The sequence below is a fragment of the Vombatus ursinus genome, unplaced genomic scaffold (genome assembly GCF_900497805.2).
Source record: "Vombatus ursinus unplaced genomic scaffold, bare-nosed wombat genome assembly UNPS02014973.1, whole genome shotgun sequence".
Lineage (NCBI taxonomy): Eukaryota > Metazoa > Chordata > Mammalia > Diprotodontia > Vombatidae > Vombatus > Vombatus ursinus.
The window spans coordinates 795,958-815,298 of record NW_020954751.1 but is presented as its reverse complement, the minus strand read 5'-3'; the positions used below and the strand labels follow the sequence as shown (position 1 = coordinate 815,298).

Here is a 19,341-nt window from a genome sequence, read left to right as displayed (position 1 = left end):
TGCATGCCGATAGCCAAGTGTAAGACACTCTCAAAGGTCCTGGACCATAGTCTTACTGTTCGATTCATCTGGTACATCCTCCCAGTAGAATGTATGTAAGCTCCTTATGGACAGGGATTTTTTTTTTTTTGGTCTTTTTATCCCTAGCATCTGGCCCAGTGCTTTGCACATTTCTTAGCAGTGTACTTTAAGAGTATACCTTTAGAGTGTAATAAGTGATATAGAACACCCCCCCCATGAGGTGACTCCCTTCATGAAGGCAAATCAGCACTTATTTTACAATTTTTAGCCTTCAAAAGTTGCCTGGGGCTTTGAGCCTTGAGGTGTTTGCCCAGAGTCACACAGCAAACATGTGCCAGAGACGGGATTTGAACCCAGTTTTTCCTGACTGTAGTTAGAGATAATGGACAGAGGCCAGCACCCTTTCCACAACTCTGCACTCAATAAACACTTGTTGAATGGATGAAATTCCCTGAATGGACATGAATCCAAAGTAGAGTTACTGCTTAGGTCCTTGCGTCGTTTTACCCTGTTTGCTTACAAGGGTCTAGGGTTCTTTGAGAGGAAAATTAGAAATGCAGTCGAACCCAGAATCACAGATTCCCAGAATCTCAGAGTGAGAAGGGACTTCAGCTGCCATTTAATCTAACCCCTACAGGAATGGAATTTCCCCTGTTATATAGTGGACAAGTGGTCATCTAGCTTTTGCTTGAAAATCTCCAAGGAAGGGGACCCCACCACAAACAGCATGAATCGTGAGGAATGTTTTCCCATTGTTGGGTCTACATTAGCTATTGTGAAGCTTCCACCCATTACTCTTGGTTCGGGCCAGAGTAGCCCTTCAAGCTTCTGAAGACACTTACCGTGTATATCCCTTTATCTGTTCTTCTCCAGGAGAAATACACTTAGTGTCTTCAATTGATCATCACATGACATGGACCCAAGACCATTCACCATCCTGATTGTCTTCCCAATGACATTGTCCAGTTCATCATAGTTCTTAAACTAGTGCACCCAGAACTGAGTATGTTACTCCAGATGTGTCCTAACAAAGGCCCAGTACAGTGGGACTATCACTTCCCTATTCCTGGAAGCCGGGCCTTTGTTCATGTAGCCCAAGATTGCATTAGCTTTTTTTGGCTGCCATATCATGTTGCTGACTCACGAAGCTTGCAATAAACTAAAACCCCCAGATCTTGTTCAGAATAGCTGCTGTCCTCCCCAATCTTGCTAATGGTGAAATTGTTTTTTGTAATTATGCAAGAGGTTTCTTAAAGTTTTATTGATGTGTCTTATTTCTACATTATAAACATTTACAGATCACCTCTACTTCATGAGAGCTCTCTTGTTAAAAAGGAAAACAATAAATAAAATTAATACAATGACCTCATCTGAAAGTGCATGCAACACTCTACATCTGTAGCAGCACCATTACCACCCCCTCATTTTTTTTTAATTAGCAGAAATCTGTTTTCTTTCCATCCTAGTTCATTTGGAGAAAAAAGAAAAACATTCCTTGTAACAAATATATATAATCAAGCAAAATAAATATTCTCTCTCTCTCCCCCCCCTTCCCCCCTCTCCCTCTCTTCCCCCCTCTCTCTCCCTTTCTCTTCCCCCTTCTCCCTTTCCCCCTTCCTCCCTCCCTCCCTCCCTCCTTCCCTCCTTCCTTCCTTCCTTCCTTCTCTCCCCCCTTAGTTTTCTTGGGTATTAAGTCCTTATTAGTCATTTTTGTTTTATGATTTTCAGTGCAAAGGTCATTCTTGTGGAGTAGAATAACAAAAGTATAATAAATATTGAGTAGGGTGGCTTTTTCTCATTTATCCTTAACTTCTCTTACCTGCCTCAGCTAATTGTGGCTTTCAGTGGAGATTATATCACACACACACACACACACACACCCATATATTTGTAATACATATATTTTCTGTGTATGTACTGAAAGCCTGTTAGGTATTCACGGTAAAGGGGAAAGAATTTTTTCTTAAATACTTTAAGGACCTGTGATTTTATTAGTGTGTATATTCCTCTCCGTAATCCACATTGTAATCTCTCTGCAGCATAATTGATGGTCTTTGAGAGTTTCAGTGACTGAAAGATCCATTAGTTTTTAGCTAGACTAGCCTTTAGACAATTGGTATAGAATAGGGTCCCTCTAAGTTGCTATAGTGAATTCCTTGTGCACCCACCTGTTCAATCAAATCTTCTTCTTCAATGGATTTTTTTTTTCCACTTTGGATCTTTAGCATCCTCTACCCCTTCTGGCTTGATTTCCTCCCTTTACATATGAACCAGGTCCTTTCCAGACTAGTATAAAACTTGCCAGAGCTTATGTTACTGGTATGAAGTTCAAGAGCGTAGGGTCACCTCTATGTTTCCCATGAAGAATGGGACAGGGTGGCAAGGAGAAAGGGTGGTACTTTAGTGAAGGGAAGCAGAATTAAAATGACAATGATCTCAAGAAAGATAAGGACTGGAAGGAGGTAGATCACAGGACAGAGAACACTGGAGGAGGTAATTCTTGCCTGATAATTAACTTTGTCTTCAATTCATAGAGTTTTGCTTTGGAAATATATTAGTATCTAATCAGGCCTAAATTGTTTGGTCTATTAAAATAATGCCTTATTTGACACTTTTTTTTTGTGCTGAACCCACAAGCTTCAGTGTTTCCATAACATTTATAATTTTGCCTGGCCTTCAAATGTTCAGTGTGGAGCTACCATCTGTGATTATAATCAGTTTCCTCCCCACACTCCTCCACCCCAAACTAACACAGAGTTGCTTATTCAAGCTTTGCTTTTGAGAAAGGGAAGGAGAAAGAGAACGTGACAAATCATTTAAGAAAAGAGAGTGGGGGGATAAGTTTTTTTTTGTTTTTTTGTTTTTTGGCAAATCCAAATAGCCTTGCTGACCCATTTTCCTGTGTCTTCTTCAGGCTGAAACCCTCCCTGGTCAAGCTATTTTTTTTTAAGTCATTTTTCAGTGCATGACTCTCTGTGCCACCATTTGGGATTTTCTTGGCAGAGATACTGGAAGGGTTTGCCATTTCCTTCTCCAGCTCATTTTTACAGATAAGGAAACTGAAGCAAACAGGGTTAAGTGACTTGCCCAGGGTCACACAGCTGGTATGTGTTTGAAGCAGATTTTGAACTCATGAAGTTCTTTCTGGTTCAGTGCTTTATCTACTGTGCTACCTCTCTGCCGCAGGTCAAGCTATTACTTTAAACTAAATCCATTTTTCTCCCCAGATGTTTTTGACAAAATTAACCTGCCCCTTCCTTGTTGCTGAAGATATTGTCCTCTTGATTCTGTTTCTATGCCAAGGGACTGGATTTTAATGATTACACCGTGGACTTCTTCAGAAACATTATTTGCTCTCCTGAATATCTTAGTGTGGGTTTTCTTTCCCCATGAGCCAGATATGAAAAATAAAGTGTCAGATATTGCATTAATCATAGTATTATATAGGATCTAAGTTATGCAAGTTATTCAACTATTGGCATTGATATTTTCCTTTTTTCTCTTATTAAAACTGAGATGTTAAATGGGAGGATGTGCATTTTTGGTATACTTGCTCTGTCTTGTCTCAGCCTTGTTTATTTTCTGTTTTCAGGTGGTACCAGAGAAATCGGATCTGCCCTGACCAGGATGTGTATGAGACACAGAAGCATAGAGACCAAGCTGAGACAGTTCTCTAGGTAAGTCACAACATGTTTATTCAGAATAGCAAAGGAGACTTTGCATCCAATTATTCAGTCAATAAGCATTTATTAAGCACTTTCTGTGTACCAGGCACACAGTTAAGCTACACAGGAAGGAAACAGGCATTTATTAAATATCTCCTGTGTTCCAGGCACTGTGCTTAGTATTTTACGGATATTATCTCATGTATTCTCACAACAACCCTGGGAGGTAGGTGCAGTTACTCAATCAGTCAGTAAATGGTTTTAAAGTACCTACTAAGTTCCAGGTACTTAATAGTTGAGGATGCTAAGGCAGACATAGGTAAAATTTCTCACATGTCTGAGACCAGATTTGAAAGTGGGCCTTACCAACTCCAGGTCCAACACTCTTTCCTCTGCACCACCCATTGCCTCTACAAAGAAAAAAGTGATTAAAAATACTGATGTCCAGATGGAGAAGATACACACACACACACATACGCACATATTTTCTGTTGACCACTCCTGCTTGAAGAGTCTTTGCTATTTTCTCCCAGGCATATTAAACAGAGTGACCAAGTGAAAAGCCATTTCACTGATCTTTTTGAATTCTCTTGGTGACCCTGGGTAATCATCCTCACCCTCGATCACTTTGCAAAGCCTGAAACTGACTGAACCAGCAATTCTTGATTCTCCACCAAACTGCTGATAAAGGAGAATTTGTATACAACAGGGAGTTGGCAGATTTAGGGTGTGGGAGTGGCAGATCCCACCCTATTCCTCAGTGCTACTAAACATTTATTAAGCTTTTAGTTTGTGCAGAGCACTGAACTAGGCACTGGGGGAGATATAGCAAGGTTAAGAGGTTATAGTCTCCTCTTTGGGTGGGGTTTGGGGAGAAAGATATGGCACACTTACAAAGGAGATGGTCATCCAAGGACTAGCCTAGCTAAGTTTGTCCTAAGTTTGGACAGGCTAAGCACCATCTTGGCCATAAAATGATGAATTTTGAGGGGTCACATTAACTCTTTTTTCAGACTAGGTCTTTCTGTTTCGCCCAGATTGGGCTCAGTGGTGATTTATGGGCCCAATCCCACTACTAATAAGCATGGGAGTACTGACCTGCTCCACCATGGACCTGGGCCAATTTGCCCCTGTTTAGGCAGTCTGGGCCCCTTCTGCTCTCTGGGGCTCACCAGAAAGGTGACAGACTTAGTCTGAACATTCTGTCTGCTTATTCCTTTGCTGCTCAGACCTTCTAAACTCAAGTGACCAATCTTAGCCCCCAACAGCAGTGATTACTGGTGCCATATCAACTCTTAAATACCACTGACTAACTTACAGAAGGCTTAAGGTCCAAACCAGTAGAGTCAACCATTACAGACCCTTCAAGTATTGAAGGTTTGATTGGCAGGGCTTTGAAGTCTTATATACCTTTACATCATGTTTTTACCAGTTTGATAGTTTATCAAAGCTTAATCTCTATGTTGCGATAACTGTTTCAAAGTAGTTGATTTCCTTTGTAATCCTGTGTATTTTATTTTATGTATTTAAAAACCTTATTCTGAGAAGGGATATATAGGCTTCACCATACCACCGAAGGGTCCTTGACATAATACTGCTCATTTGGAAGCTAAAATAAGGTCAGCTTTGCGATGGAGGGGAGGGAGGGGACAGTGCCAGCTAGACTTAAGGAAGTACCAAGAGGTGTTCTGCCTCTCAGATTCCCCAATTTGCCCCCTGAAAGAATGCTTAGGTCTAGCACAGTCATTCCAAAGGGACTCCAACTGAACTCCCCTTACCTTGTTGCTGAGAGTATATGACCTGGTGAGAGTTGAGGATAAGGACTTTAAAACTCTTTAGGTAAGCTAATTTGGTCGTTGACTTCTAAGTAACCTCTTAATTAGGTATTTAATAGACTGCGTTTTTAAAATTAGGGTGCCCTAAAATTAAACTTTAGTCCTGCTCTCTGAGAACTAGGCTTTAAGGCCTCCAAACTTTTATTGTCATTGGGAATTCCTCCTGTCATTAACTACTCCTGGGATAGCCAGATAAATTAATATCTGGTTGCCAATCATTTTTTCCCCAGAAATAAGAACTTTCTAGTTTTGTAGCTTCAGTAAAGTAGAATGGAAAGAATCCTGGATTTGGAGTCAGAGGACTCAGGTTTGAACCATAGCTCTACCACTCCACACTTGTGTGACCTTGGGCAAGTTATTTATCCTCTGTATACTCTATTTTCTCATCCTTAAAAGGAGAGATCTGGACCAGGTGACCTCTGAAGATCCTTCCAGTTCTGGATCCCTTGAGTCTCTGACCCTGACTTTATTTAGGGCCATTACATAGAAAACTTCCATTGCCCTTAATTAATAATATTTTTCTTGGAATTATCGTATCTCAAGTCTTATTATTTGGGTTGTGTTTGGTAACCCAGATCTATAATGTATACAAGAATACAGAGGACATTTTCCAAGAGCTGTGAGTTGCTCAGTCACAGTCCTCAAAAGAAGGGTTAATGACTCCTTATCAAGGGGATTGTCAAATAAGATGCACCTTTTAGGTAGAGGCTGATTTACATGGTTTCTGAAGTACCCGTCAACTCTTAAGATTCTTTTTTTTTTACATTCATCTGCATGAATAGTTTAAAAAATAAACAAAAGATCCTTAAATTTGTGGATGAGAATTTGATCCATTTAACTTAGTAGAGTGCAAAAATTTAACTTAAGAGCCTCATGAAACCTCACCAATCTCTTATTTCCCTGTGGAGATTTTATGACAACTTAAAGAAAGCTACTAAAAAAAAAATTGATGAAAAAAAATTTTTAAAAATTGATGACTCAAAGATAGTTGGAAGAAAGAGGAGACGAAGAAAAGTACTTGCTCTAGGACTTTGGCCTTACCAACTTTGTTGAAGCCATCTAAGGAGGGTACTTTGTAATGCATTCTAAATTTCCACAAGATAGGAAAGGACTAAATAGGACCTCTATTGGGAGGATGGAGAAACTTGAATTATATGACTTGCATGATGTCGTATGTGGTGCTGAGAAAAGAATCAAGTGTTTTAATTTTTGTTCAGTGGATAGTGACTGCTCTAAAAACGTAGTTGATAGGTGACATAGTCTGTTAATGTGATCAGTTTCATTCAACAAACATTTATGTGCTAAGTATTGGGACATATAAAGACAAAAATGAAAAGCATCTCCTGCCCTCAAGGAATTTGTATTTTCTTTGAGGAAATAGGTGTATGTATTTTTATGAAGAAACATGGACACAGATAAATCAACACAAAAATAAACAAAATAAATACAAGGCAGTTTATGAGGGTGAGGAGGTTATAGGTGCGCTATCAATGTAGGGGATAAGAAAAAGTTTCCTATAGGAGGTGGTGCTTGAGGAGATTAGAAGAAATAGAAGAGAGGAAGGAAGAGAATTTCATACCTGTACAACGGTATAGAGATGGGTGACAGAATGTTGTATACAGCCAGGACTGTGTTACACCTCACAAGAAGCCACTGAAGAATTTTCATTGTGAGGGTTTACACTTCATAAATAGCAAACACTTCAGAGCAAGGCTTGATTTATTGTTTTTTTGATTGACGACTTAGGAAAATGATGTAGATTAAACTTGAAAGTGTGTCTTTTGGAAAACTGGTTATTAAACATTTATCAGCGTACCTCTGTGCATTGAGCCACTTTAACTAGAACAGAGAATATATAGGAGGAGAGGGGATAAAGGTGAAATCAGCAAAGAAAGATAACTTAGAGTCACATTGTGAAGGGCTCTAAATGCCAGACAGGGCAGTTTGTGTTTCATTCTGGTGGCAATAGAGAGCCACTGAAGCTTTTTGAGAAAGGGCAATCAGTCAGTAAACACTTATTAAGCACCTACTATTTGCTAAGCTGTGGGCATAACATAGTCAAATGTATACTTTAGAAATAGGAGTCTACGGGCAGCTAGGTGGCACAGTGGATAGAGCTCTGGCCTTGGAGTCAGCAGGACCTGAGTTCAAATCCAGTCTCAGACACCAGATACTTACTAGCTGTGTGACCCTGGTAAATCACTTAACCCTGATTGCCTCACCAAAAAAAAAGAAAAAAGAAAGAAAAAAATATGAGTCTGTTCACTGTGTGAGGATTGGATTGGAGAGGAGAGCCACCTAAGGCAGAGAGAACAATTAGCAGTCTCCTAGAATAGTCCAGACAAGGGGTGATGAGGGCTGCGGGAGGGTGGTCGCCATGTGAGTGGAGAAAAGGAAGTTTTGGAGGTAGAACTGACAGGAATTGGCAACTGTTTGGATGGTGGGGAAGAGAAAGGAGGGAGGAGTTGAGGACGTTTGATGACACCGAGGTTATGTAGCTATCTGGGTGAGTAGGTGATGGTTCATTCAGCAGAAATAGAAAATTTGGGAAGAGGCGTGAGTTTTTAGAGAAAGATTGTGTGTGGTAGAAACTGTACAGAAAATAGAACGCTGCTGTTTAGCTCGAAGTCATCCAGGTATTGATTATCTGGTTTGTGGATAATCCAGGTCCTTAAATTCTTTCCCTCTCTCAAACTTCCATCCTTTTACCCACATCCGCGCTTATTGGAACCAACACTAAAAGATGAGCAGAGAAAAAGTAAGGAGCCGAAATTCAAACCATACTCCTTAAATAGTTTCTTAGCCATCTATAAGATCAGTCAGTGAGTAACACTGATTTGAAGTCTGGCTACTTTATTTTCCATGATTTTCAGTGAATCTTGTTAGGCAGCTGAGAATAGAGTACAGGATTTGGAGTCAGGAAGACCTGGGAATTGAATCCTAACCTCAGCTATTTACTGTCTTTGGGACTTTTGGACAAATCGTTCAACTGCTTTTAGCCGAAGTTTCCTCATCTGTAAAGTGGGTATGATGATAGTACCTATCTCACAGGGTTGCTGTGAGGATCAGTAATTTAAAATACTTTGTAGCCCTTAAAGTGTTATATAAATGTTAGTTATTTTCCATATTCAACATCCATTACCACAGGTAGCCAGTCAATAAACATTTATTTAGCGCCTACTGTGTGCCAGGCATTATGCTGAACCCTGGGGATACTAAGAAAGGCAAAAATTCTGTTTTTGAATACAGAATTCAAAGAGTTTACATTTTAATGGGGAAGATAACATTCAAACAACTTTGTACAGCTATGTACAGGATAAATTGGAGATAGTTAACTGAGGGGAGTTTCCAGAATTAGATTGTGAGCTCCTTGAAGGCAGGGACTGTCTTTTGCCTCTTTTTGTATCTCTAATGCTTAGCAGAGTGCCTGATATATAGTTGGTGCTTAATACCTGTTTCTTGATCAATTGATTGATTGAATTAAAGGGGATCAGGAAAGGCTTCCTGTGGAAGGTGGAATTTTTAGCTAGAACTTGAAGGAGGTTGGGATCTCACTATGTTCATAGCAGCTGCAAATCTGAAAAGCTGTTGAGGTGAGGGGAAGTTTGAGGCATTTTCCGACATGAAATTTTTTTTATCTTTTTATGGTAAAAGTGCTTTAATTGATTGCCTGATAAACCCACTTCAAGAACAGATGGAAGAATGGAAGAAAGTGGCCAACCAACTGGATAAAGACCACGCAAAAGGTATTTCTTGTGTGTTCTGTGGTTGTTTGGGATATGTCTGGGTGAGTGGCATCCAGTGCCTCTCTGTTCATCAGAATATCTGCTGGAGTCTAGCAGTTGCCTGGTCTTGTGCTGGGGACTGCAGAATGAGGCAAGGAACTGATCCCGCAGCAAGCTAATAATGTCTGAGAATAACCAACTAGGTGGTATTTCTTGGGAGAGGGGGTAAAAAAGGTAAAAAGCAAATACCTTAATCCTCTAGTAGCTTTGGTGAAAATTGGCTCAATTAGACTCAAATCACAGCAGGTGAAGTACTACAGTAAGACATTTCAGGTGACTTCCAATGCCAAGATGGTGGGGTGAGGAGGGAACCTCCCAAATTCCCTTCCAAATGACTGGAAAACTGCCTTAGAATTGATCTAGGAGCAGAGGCATCTTATGAGCCTGGCAGGAAAAGTCTATCTCACTGAGATGGGAGGGTAGCGAGGGTCAAGAGCAGCAGCCAGCCTTACAACAGGGGGCCTGCAGCAAGGCTCCAAGCCTGGGGCAATCCACAAAGCCCCTCCCTCCTGCAGACCAGCAGCCCCCTAGGCAAGTGAGCAGTCTGTGCAGTACAGCAAGGTCCCATTCCAGGAAGCCCATCCCCAGCACAAGCCACCAGTGAGGCCTTGACCCCATTGTTGACCAGTAGTGAAGCCCCACCCCAGGGCTGGGCAGTATCACCCTGCCCCTGGAGCCTTCCAGCGGAGAGACTCTGTTTCTATAACAACCCAGCAGTAGGGCCCTACCCCTCAGATAGATCAGCAACAAAATTATTTCTCTAGGGCCTGCTAGCAGAGAGCACCTGTTTCCATAGCAACCTAGCACCAAGGCTCCGACCCCTGGGACAGACCATCAGCAAGATTCCCTCCCCTAGGGCCAGCCACCAGAAGGACTCTGTTAGTGTTGTCAACCCAGCAGCAAGGCCCCATCACTGGAACAGGCCAGCAGCTAAACCCCGCACCCAGGAGAGGCCAACAGGGAGGTCTCACCACTGAGTACAAGCCAGAAAGGAAGCCTACCCTCCAGAGAAGGCAAGCAGCTAAGCCCTGAAGCCCAGTGAAAGCCATCAAGTAAGACCCCAGAGTCCTAGCACAAAAAGCTTGGGACAGTGCAGGACCAGAGCCTAACTTTCACATAAAAACACCAAGTCACAAAAAAAGGCAGAAAAAATGAGCAAAAAAAAACCAACACCAAAAAAAGAGCTTGACTATAGAAAGTTACTATGGTGATAGGGAGGATCAAGGCATAATCTTTGGCTGCTTGTGAAGTCTCAAAGAAAAATGTAATTTCATGTCAGGCCCAAAAGGAATTCTTGGAAGAGCTTAAAAAGGATTTTAAAAAGCAAATTACAAGCACAAGAAAAATTGGGAAAAGAAATGAGAGTAATGTAAGAGAATCATGAAAAAAGTCAATAGTGTGAGAAAAGATACACAAAACTCTATCCAGAAGAATAACTCCCTAAAAATAGAATTGGCTAAATGGAAAAGGAAATACAAAAGTTAACTAAAGAGAATAATTCCTTAAAAATTAGAATTGAACAAGTGGAAACTAATAACTATGACACATCAAGATAAGACAAAACAAAATCAAAAAAGTAAAAAAAAAAAAAAAGAAAATGTGAAATTTCTCATTGGAAAAACAACTGACCTAGAAAATAGATTCAGGAGAGATAATATAAGAATTATTGGACTACATGAAAGCCGTGACAAAAAAAAAAGCCTGGACAACATCTTTCAAGAAATTATCAAAGAAAACTGCCCTGATATATTAGAACCAGAAGACAAAATAAAAGTTGAAAGAATACACCGATTGCTACCTGAAAGAGATCCCAAACTGAAAACTCCTAGGAACATCGTAGCCAAATTCTAGAGCTCATAGAACAAGGAGAAAATATTGCAAGCATCCAAAAAGAAATAATTCAAATGTTGTGGAGCTATAGTCAGGATTACCTAAGATTTAGCAGCTTCCATATTAAAGAACCAGAGGGTTTGGAATATGATATACTAGAAGGCAAAGAAGTTAGGATTACAACCAAGAATCACCTACACAGCAAAATTGAGTGTAATGTTTCTGGGGAAAAGTGAATATTTAACGAAATAGATGACTTTCAAGCATTTTTAATTAAAAGACCAGAGCTGAATAAAAAATTTGACCTCCAAATACATGACTCAAGGGAAACATAAAAAGGTAAAATAGAAACAAGAAAGAGAAAACATAAGAAATTCAGTAAGGTTAAAACTGTTTATATTTCTATATGGCAAGATAATATTTGTAACTCTTAATAACTTTATTACTGTAAGAGAAATTAGAAGGAATATATGTAGACAGAGGGTATGGATATAAGGTGACTTTGATGGGATGATACCCTAAAAAAATGAAGAGGTGAGAAAGAAAGTTGCACTGGAAGGAAAGGGAGAGATTGCAAGAGGTAAATTATCCTACATAAAACAGGCATGAAAGAGCTATTATAATGGAGGAGAAGCTGGGGGGGTGGGCGCGGCAGGCAAAGCTTAAACCTTACTGTCATCAAAATTGGCTCAAAGAGGGAATAACATACACAGTTGGATATAGAAATCTGTCTTACCTTTAAGAAAGTAAAAGAGGATGGGGATAATAGAAGAGGGAGGGAGGACTGATAAAAGAGAGGTCATATTGAGAAGGCAGTGATCAGAAGTAAAACACTTGTGAGGAGGGAAAAGATGGGAGTAAGAGAAAGGGGAATACAACAATAGAAAAATAGCATGGAGGGAAATACACAGTTAATTATCATAACTATAATTCACATAACCTTGTGAATGGGATGAACTCACCCCTAAAACCAAAGCAGATAGCAGAATGGATTAAAAACCAGAATCCTACATTATGTCATTTACAAGAAGCACATTTGAAGCAGAGAGACACACACAGGGTAAAGATAAGGGGCTGGAGTGTAATTTATTGTGCTGCTGCTGAAGCAGAGAAAGCAGGAGTAGCAGTCATAATCTCAGACAAAGCAGAAACAAAAATAAATCTAATTAAAGGAAATAAAGAAGGAAACTGTATCTTGCTGAAAGGTACTGTAGACAATGAAGTCATCATTACTAAATATATATGCACCCAATGGTGTAGCTCCTAAATTGTTGAAGAAGTTGAATGAGTTACAAGAAGAAATAGATAAAGCTATACTAGTGGCGGACCTCAGCTTTACCCTCGCAGAACTAGATAAATCTAACCAAAAAATAAACAAGAAAGAAGTTAAGGAGATGAATAAAATTCTGGAAAAGTTAGATATGATAGCTCTCTGGAGAAAATTGAATGGGAATAGAAAGGAATATACCTTTTTCTTAGTAGTACATGACACCTACACAAAAATTGACTATGTATTAGGACACAAAAACCTCACAACCAAATGCAGAAAAGCAGAAATATTAAATACATCCTGTTCAGATCATAATGCAATAAAAATTACATTCAATAATGGTCAGTGGAAAGGGAGATTAAAAATTAATTGGAAATTAAATAATCTAATCCTAGAAAACAAGTGAGTCAAAGAGCAAATCATAGAAATAATAGATAATTTCATTAAAGAAAATGACAACAGTGAGACAACATACCAGAATTTATGGATGCAGCCAAAGTGATCCTTAGGGGAAAATTTATATTTCTAATTGCTAACATCAATAAAATACAGAAAAGGCACTTCCATTTATAGAAGAGGAAGCTAAGGCTGAGGCAGGTTTAATTATTTGCTCAGAATCAACCAGATAATGTCAGAGAGAGAATTTGAGCTTATATCTCCCTGACTCCTAGCCCAACCCTGTATCCACTGTTCCAAGATTATATATCAATAGGAACTGGAGATCTTGTTCGCTTTTGGCATAGCCTTTTGAGAACCCAGAGTTACTAGCATACCACCATGAGGCATTGGAGGAAGACTTTAAGGAGGATTTTTATGTAGATTAATTTAATGAGCTTGGATTAATCCTTGGTTTCACCAGGAAAGCCCAAGCTTTATCAGGCCCTACCAAGGTAGAAGAAATGGGTGAAGTGAACTACATTATCTGTGAAGGATGAACCTTGCCAAATTCCAAGTTCTTCAGCAGATTGGACACAAGTGATTAATTGTTCAGGCATGGCAACTCTCAGAATATCATCTGTATTAAGGCGTGAAGGGATTTAGTTAAGTCTTGATGGAAGGGGAGTACCCATACTGATAAGATCATAAATCATTAAAGTACTGTGGTGTAAACCACTCTTCATCTTGGAATTCTCTTCCTCATTTACCATTGTCTCTATTTGGTAAAGCTAATCTCCAATGACCAAATTATAGTTTTATATGACTTAGTCCTAGATGACCATCAAGTCCAACTTTCTTGTTTTACATATAAGGAAAATCGAATCCCAGAGAAATTACGTGACTTACCAAGGATCATACAGTTTATTCCTTGGACTTCTTCCCCATTAGCTGATTACACCTTTGAATCAAGTATTTGTTAAGCTCCTACTATATGTCAGACACTTTGCTAGGCACTAGGGATAGCAGTAGAGAGAACAAAACATCGCCTACTCTTGAGAAACTTCCTTTCTGGCTTTTCCCAAATTGCTCATGTCTACTTTATCCTTAAAAAAACCCTCACTGGATCCTACCATCTCTGCTGGCTACTGTCCTATCACACAAGGTGCCTTCTATCTTTTTGCTCACTCACTTCTAGACCCTCAGCAGTGTAACTTCTGATTTTATCATCCAACTACTAACTTCCCTGTCTAAAGAGACCAGTCACTCTCGGTGACTGTTTCTTAGTCCTCTTCCATCTTGACCTCTCCCCAGTCTCTTATCCTTTTGAGTACCTTCTCTTCTGGTATAGTCTGTCCTCCCTAGGTTTTTGTGATACTACTCTCTTCTGGTTCTCCTCCTGCTGATCCATTTTGCTTCTTCTTAGTTTCCATTAAGTGCAGGTATTCCCTAAGTCTCTGTCCTTGACCCTCTTCTAACCCTGTACTCCTTCTCTTGGTGATCTCATGAGCTTCCATGGATTCAATGATTATCTTTATGCAGATGCTTCCCAAATCTAGACATCTAGCCCTAGTCTCTTTCCTGAACTCCAGCCCCTTGTTGGAGCAGCTAAGTGGTGCTGTGGATAGAGTTCTGGGCTTGGAGGCAGGAAGAATTATCTTCATGAGTTCAAATGTAACCTCAGACACTTACTAGCTATGTGACCCTGGGCAAGTCATTTAACCCTGTTCGCCCTAGTTTTCTCATCTGTAAAATGAGCTGGAGAAGGAAATGGCAAACCATTCCAGTGTCAAGAAAAAAATGGGGTCACAAAGGGTCAGACACAACTGAACAGCAACGAAAGTCCCTTATGACCAACTGTCTCTTTTGGCCATCTCAAGGTAGATGCCCCATAGGCAACTCAAACTCAACATGTCCAAAACAGAAATCTTTATCTTTTCTCCCAAATCGTTTCCTTTTCTCAACTTTTCTGTTACTATTAAGGGTAACTTAACTCAGAAGCCAAACTTCTGAGTTACCTAAGATTCAACCTTGGTGCTGTCCTCAACTGCTCGATCTTACTCACCCCCCATATCTGATCTGTTGTCAGTTTTTATCATTTCTAACTTCACAACTAGTCTTCTCCACTCACACAGTCATAACCCTAGTATAGGCCCTCATCACCTGTTGCCTGGACTATTTCAGTAGCCTTCTAATTGGCCTCCCTGCCTTAGGTCTTTTCCCCATTCTAGGCCATCCTCCACTTAACTGCCAAAGTAAATTTGACCTTGTCACTTTTTTATCTCAATCCCCTCTCAAAGTCAACAAATACCAGTGGATTCTTTTTACCTCTGGGATCATATTTGAAATCCACTGTTTTACTTTTAAAGCCTTTTATAATCTGACTCAATTTACCTTTTTTGTCCTTCATGAACTGTACAGTCTAGCTCCTCGGACCTGCTTACTTTTCTTCACATGTGACCTTCCATTTCCCAACTCAAGGACTTTTCACTGGCTGTACCTGTATGCCTAGAATATACCTGCCCTCCTTACCTCTGCTTCCTGGCTTCCATGACCTCCTTTAAGACTTGGTTCAAATTCCATCTTCTGCAAAAGGCCTTCCTCATCCCTCTTACTTCCAGTGTCTTCCTTCTGTTGATTATCTCCAGCTTACTCTGTCTTGGATTTAATAACTCCTCTGTTTCAAAATGTTAACCTAAGGTATTTTTTTTACAGTAATCTATGCATAAAATTGTTAATCGGTTATGTTGTATTATTGAACTTTTCACCACAAAGTAAATATTTGTTCCCTATTGACATTTTTCAAGTTGAAGTATACTAAAAACCCTCTCTATTTTTTTAAGAGTACAAGAAAGCTCGCCAAGAGATAAAAAAGAAGTCATCAGATACACTGAAACTTCAGAAGAAGGCCAAAAAAGGTAATCCTTACAATTCCATCACTGATATTTTCACATGAAGAAAATGATGGCAATTTTCTATCTGAAATGTGAAAAATATTTAATTTTCTGGGATATGTTCTGTATAATGTCCCACTTCCTACATGTCCACATGTGGTTAAACAGAATTTGGACCTCTAGGTACAGAATTTATATTAATGTAAGGCGTGATTAAAACGATGTATGATTTTTCTTCTTTTTGTCTTCAAAAGCTGACAATATCTCTGCCTATTGTGCAGGGTAATGAAACCTATAAATTTCCTAGAAGCCTTGGGATAATGCATAAAAGCCTTTATGCAAATGTTCAGTAGTAATTATAGCAGAAATCATCCTATTTTCTCCTCCATCTTTCACAGCCTATAATCTCCTAACCCTCTATTAAATCTTGTAAGATTCATAAAATGACTGCAATGGAAGCCGGATGTTGTTTCTGGGATGGCTTGCAATTATACACATAGCACTTGGTAATATGAAGGCACATTACAAAACAGCCTCAGCAAGGGCTTACCTTACTTTCCGATCACTTTCCAAGCATTGTTCTGCATCCATTCCACATCCAGGTCCATGACAGATGATTGGCTCTGTGTATCATGTATCAAAGCTTCATTTGTCCCTAGTCTGTTTTGTATAAGATACTGAACCAGCTAACAAGAAGGAGTCTCCTTTGAAAAGGCGTCACTGAGAATAGGACCTTGGGGTGAGCAGGGAAAAAGACTTAAAATGTTTCAGTAATTCAGAGAAGTTTTCATGATCCATAGAATCCCATCATATTAGAGTTGGAAAAGAACCATAGAAATCATCTAGTCCAAGTGTTCTTAATGTAGAGTCTATGAAGTTGGGTTGTTTTTTTTTATATTTCAGTAACTGTATTTCAATATAATTGACTCCTTTTGTAATCCCATGTATTTTATTGAACATATTTTAAAACATTCTAAGAATGGATCTGGTCTATAAACTTCACCAGATTGCTAAAGGGGTCCATGCCACAAACAAAGCTAAGAAGCCCTATATTAGTCTGATCTCGTTTTATGGAAGAGGCATAGGCTCTTCCTATGAAGGAGGAGCTGAAATGTAGAGAGGTGAGTGACTTATCCAAGGTCACACAGCCATTACTTGGCAGACTTAGTTTGAGCCCTGTGTTCTTTCTCCTCTTTACTGGAGAAAAGGACCTTCAGGAACTTGTGGTAGAATTATCCTTGAAGCTGCCCTGTGGGTAAATTCTTGAGATATTTGTTAGTACTTTATGCAGAGTGACTTTAAATTAATGAGACTTTTAAAAAAATATGTGGCTTATGAGGATTGGTTTCTTTACATTATCCTCATACCACTTATTTCTTACTCATGATTAGACTGAGACTTCTGAGGTGAACCTTTCTAAAGATCATTAATATTTTCTTTTCAACTAGATCTACGAATAGGAAAGAAAGTAATATAAATCCAAACCACCAAAAAACAAGAGAATGTGCAGTTGAGACACTAATTGGAACCTTCAGTGTTCTTGCTTGGGAGAGAGCAAACATATGGATTTAGAATTGGAAGGAATTCCAGGGGTCATCTAGTCCAAACCCCTCATTTTCTAGGTCAAGAACTGAAGCTTAAGTTATAGGATCATTAGATCGAGAACTGGAAGGGAAATCAGGGGCCAGCTCCCCTCCCCATTATATAGATGGGGAAACCAAACTCCAAAGAGGTGAAATCATTAAGGTCACACAGGTAAGTGAGAGAACAAAAGTTGGCACTCAGATTCTCTCCTTCCAGATCCAGTATACTCCTCTGCCACTCCGAGCCTTTTTCAAGGTCACACAGGCAATAAGTAAAAGTGCTGGAGTTCAAACCCAGGACTTCAGGCTCCAAATCTAACTCTCTTTCCACCTTCAATTACTTTTGATGTTTTTAAATCACAAAGTCTGGTCCTTCAGGTAATAGGTACATAGCTCCTCACTTAAAATAATAGATTTAAATGTAGAAGAGATCTTAGGGGTCATCTAATCTTACCTCCTAAATTTCCAGATAAAGAAACTGAAGCCCAGAGAATAAAAGTGATTTTCCCAAGGTCACTTGGACATTGGTCACCTTAATCTCAGTGCCTTTCCTCTGAGATTACCCATAATTTATCCTGTATATATCTTGTTTATACCTAGTTGTTTGCCCATTGTCTCCTCCATTAATTGAGAGTGGGCACTTCATTGTTTTTTTGCTTTTCTTGGTATCCCCAGTGTTTAGCACAGTGCCTAGTACGTAGTAGGCATTTGATAAATGCTAGTTGACTGATAGACTAGTTAAACTTTCTACAATTTAAGTCATTCTAGGATCTTTATGGAATGAGAATAGGAAGAAAAACAAAATCCCAGGTACTTGTCCAGTCAGACACTTTTCAACATAGTAAGCATCTATCAAGTGCCTACTATGTGTCAGGCACTGTGCTAAGTCCTGACGATACAAAGAAAAGCAAAAACATGATGCCTGCCTTCAAGGAGCTTACATTCTAATGGGGGAGATGACATGCAAATAAGCATGTACCTACTAGGTACATCCAGTGTAAATGGAAAATAATCTCACTGGAGAGGCACTAGCTAGCAGTAGAAAGACTCAGGAAAGGCCTCTTGCATAAAGTGGAATTTGAGCCAAGTCTTGAAAGGAAGTCGGAGACAAAAGGAGATTCTTTTGAGATGCAATGTTTATTGAAGCGTTATCCTCCAACCTGTCTTCGTCCCTACTTTAATATTAATTACCTTCTAGAGATAGAGTGCTCCCAATCTATTTGTTTTGATTTGGAAATTTTTCCTTTCCTATTTTTGAAGATTGTTCCAAGTAGGACGTAATAATTTTTCCCCTACAACTCACAAGTAACAGGCATTTGTTAATGTGTCTGCCTCAATTCACTGCATATCCCTCCATCTCCTAATCCCCCACTCTGAACTCATCTAGTGCTTTAGGAACTGAGAGCTAGAGGAAATGGGTATGAAAACAAATCTGTCTGAATCCACTTTTCAGAGATTCTTAAAAGTGTCAGAAGGTCCTTAATCCATGGAGGAAACTGACCAGATTCTCCCATTTGACACTGATTTGGAAATCACAGATTTATACTTAATGGAACATTTAAATCATTCCCCAAGTATTCATTGAGAAGGTACTTCGTGCCCAGATGTGCTGGATGCTTTTAAGTTTAGAAGAAAAGTGTAAGAAACATCCCTTGTCTTTTTCTAGGAAAAAACAACAACATTGCAAGGGAAAATAACTGACAAACAGATGACTATTCTCTTCTCCTCACTGCTGCTTTCTTACCAAAAAAGTCCCTTATTAAGAAATTAAAAGGAATTAAATTTAATTTAATTTAAATTAAAATGTTAGGTATGATGTGAAATAATAAACTATGATAGGTTTTAAGAAGGTTTTTATGATTTTGTGTGTCTAAAATTTGTGAAGTTATTTAACCTATGTTTAAAAATGTAATTTGTTTTTAAAGTAAAAAATGGCCTGAGTTCCACCCATTCATATTTCCTATAGATTTTCAGATATTCAAATACCTCCAGTTTCTCCTGACCATTGATTAACTGGCTCTTTTTAAATAGATCTACACAAAAGAATGGAAGCCCATCCCATCGAAACTGGGGGACCATCTTT

The 19,341-nt window shown here is 39.2% G+C and overlaps 1 protein-coding gene across 6 annotated transcripts in view; it reads left to right on the top strand.

The window, feature by feature from the left end:
* The window catches only part of LOC114030687 (metastasis suppressor protein 1), a 226,735-nt gene that overhangs the window by 169,740 nt on the left and 37,654 nt on the right, over nucleotides 1-19,341 (top strand). For all 6 annotated transcript variants that reach the window (XM_027845552.1, XM_027845550.1, XM_027845548.1 and 3 more), the window contains exons 5-7: nucleotides 3,614-3,698; nucleotides 9,176-9,267; nucleotides 15,625-15,699. In XM_027845552.1, the coding sequence (XP_027701353.1) occupies nucleotides 3,614-3,698; nucleotides 9,176-9,267; nucleotides 15,625-15,699 (252 nt within the window). The remainder of the gene's footprint in view (nucleotides 1-3,613; nucleotides 3,699-9,175; nucleotides 9,268-15,624; nucleotides 15,700-19,341) is intronic.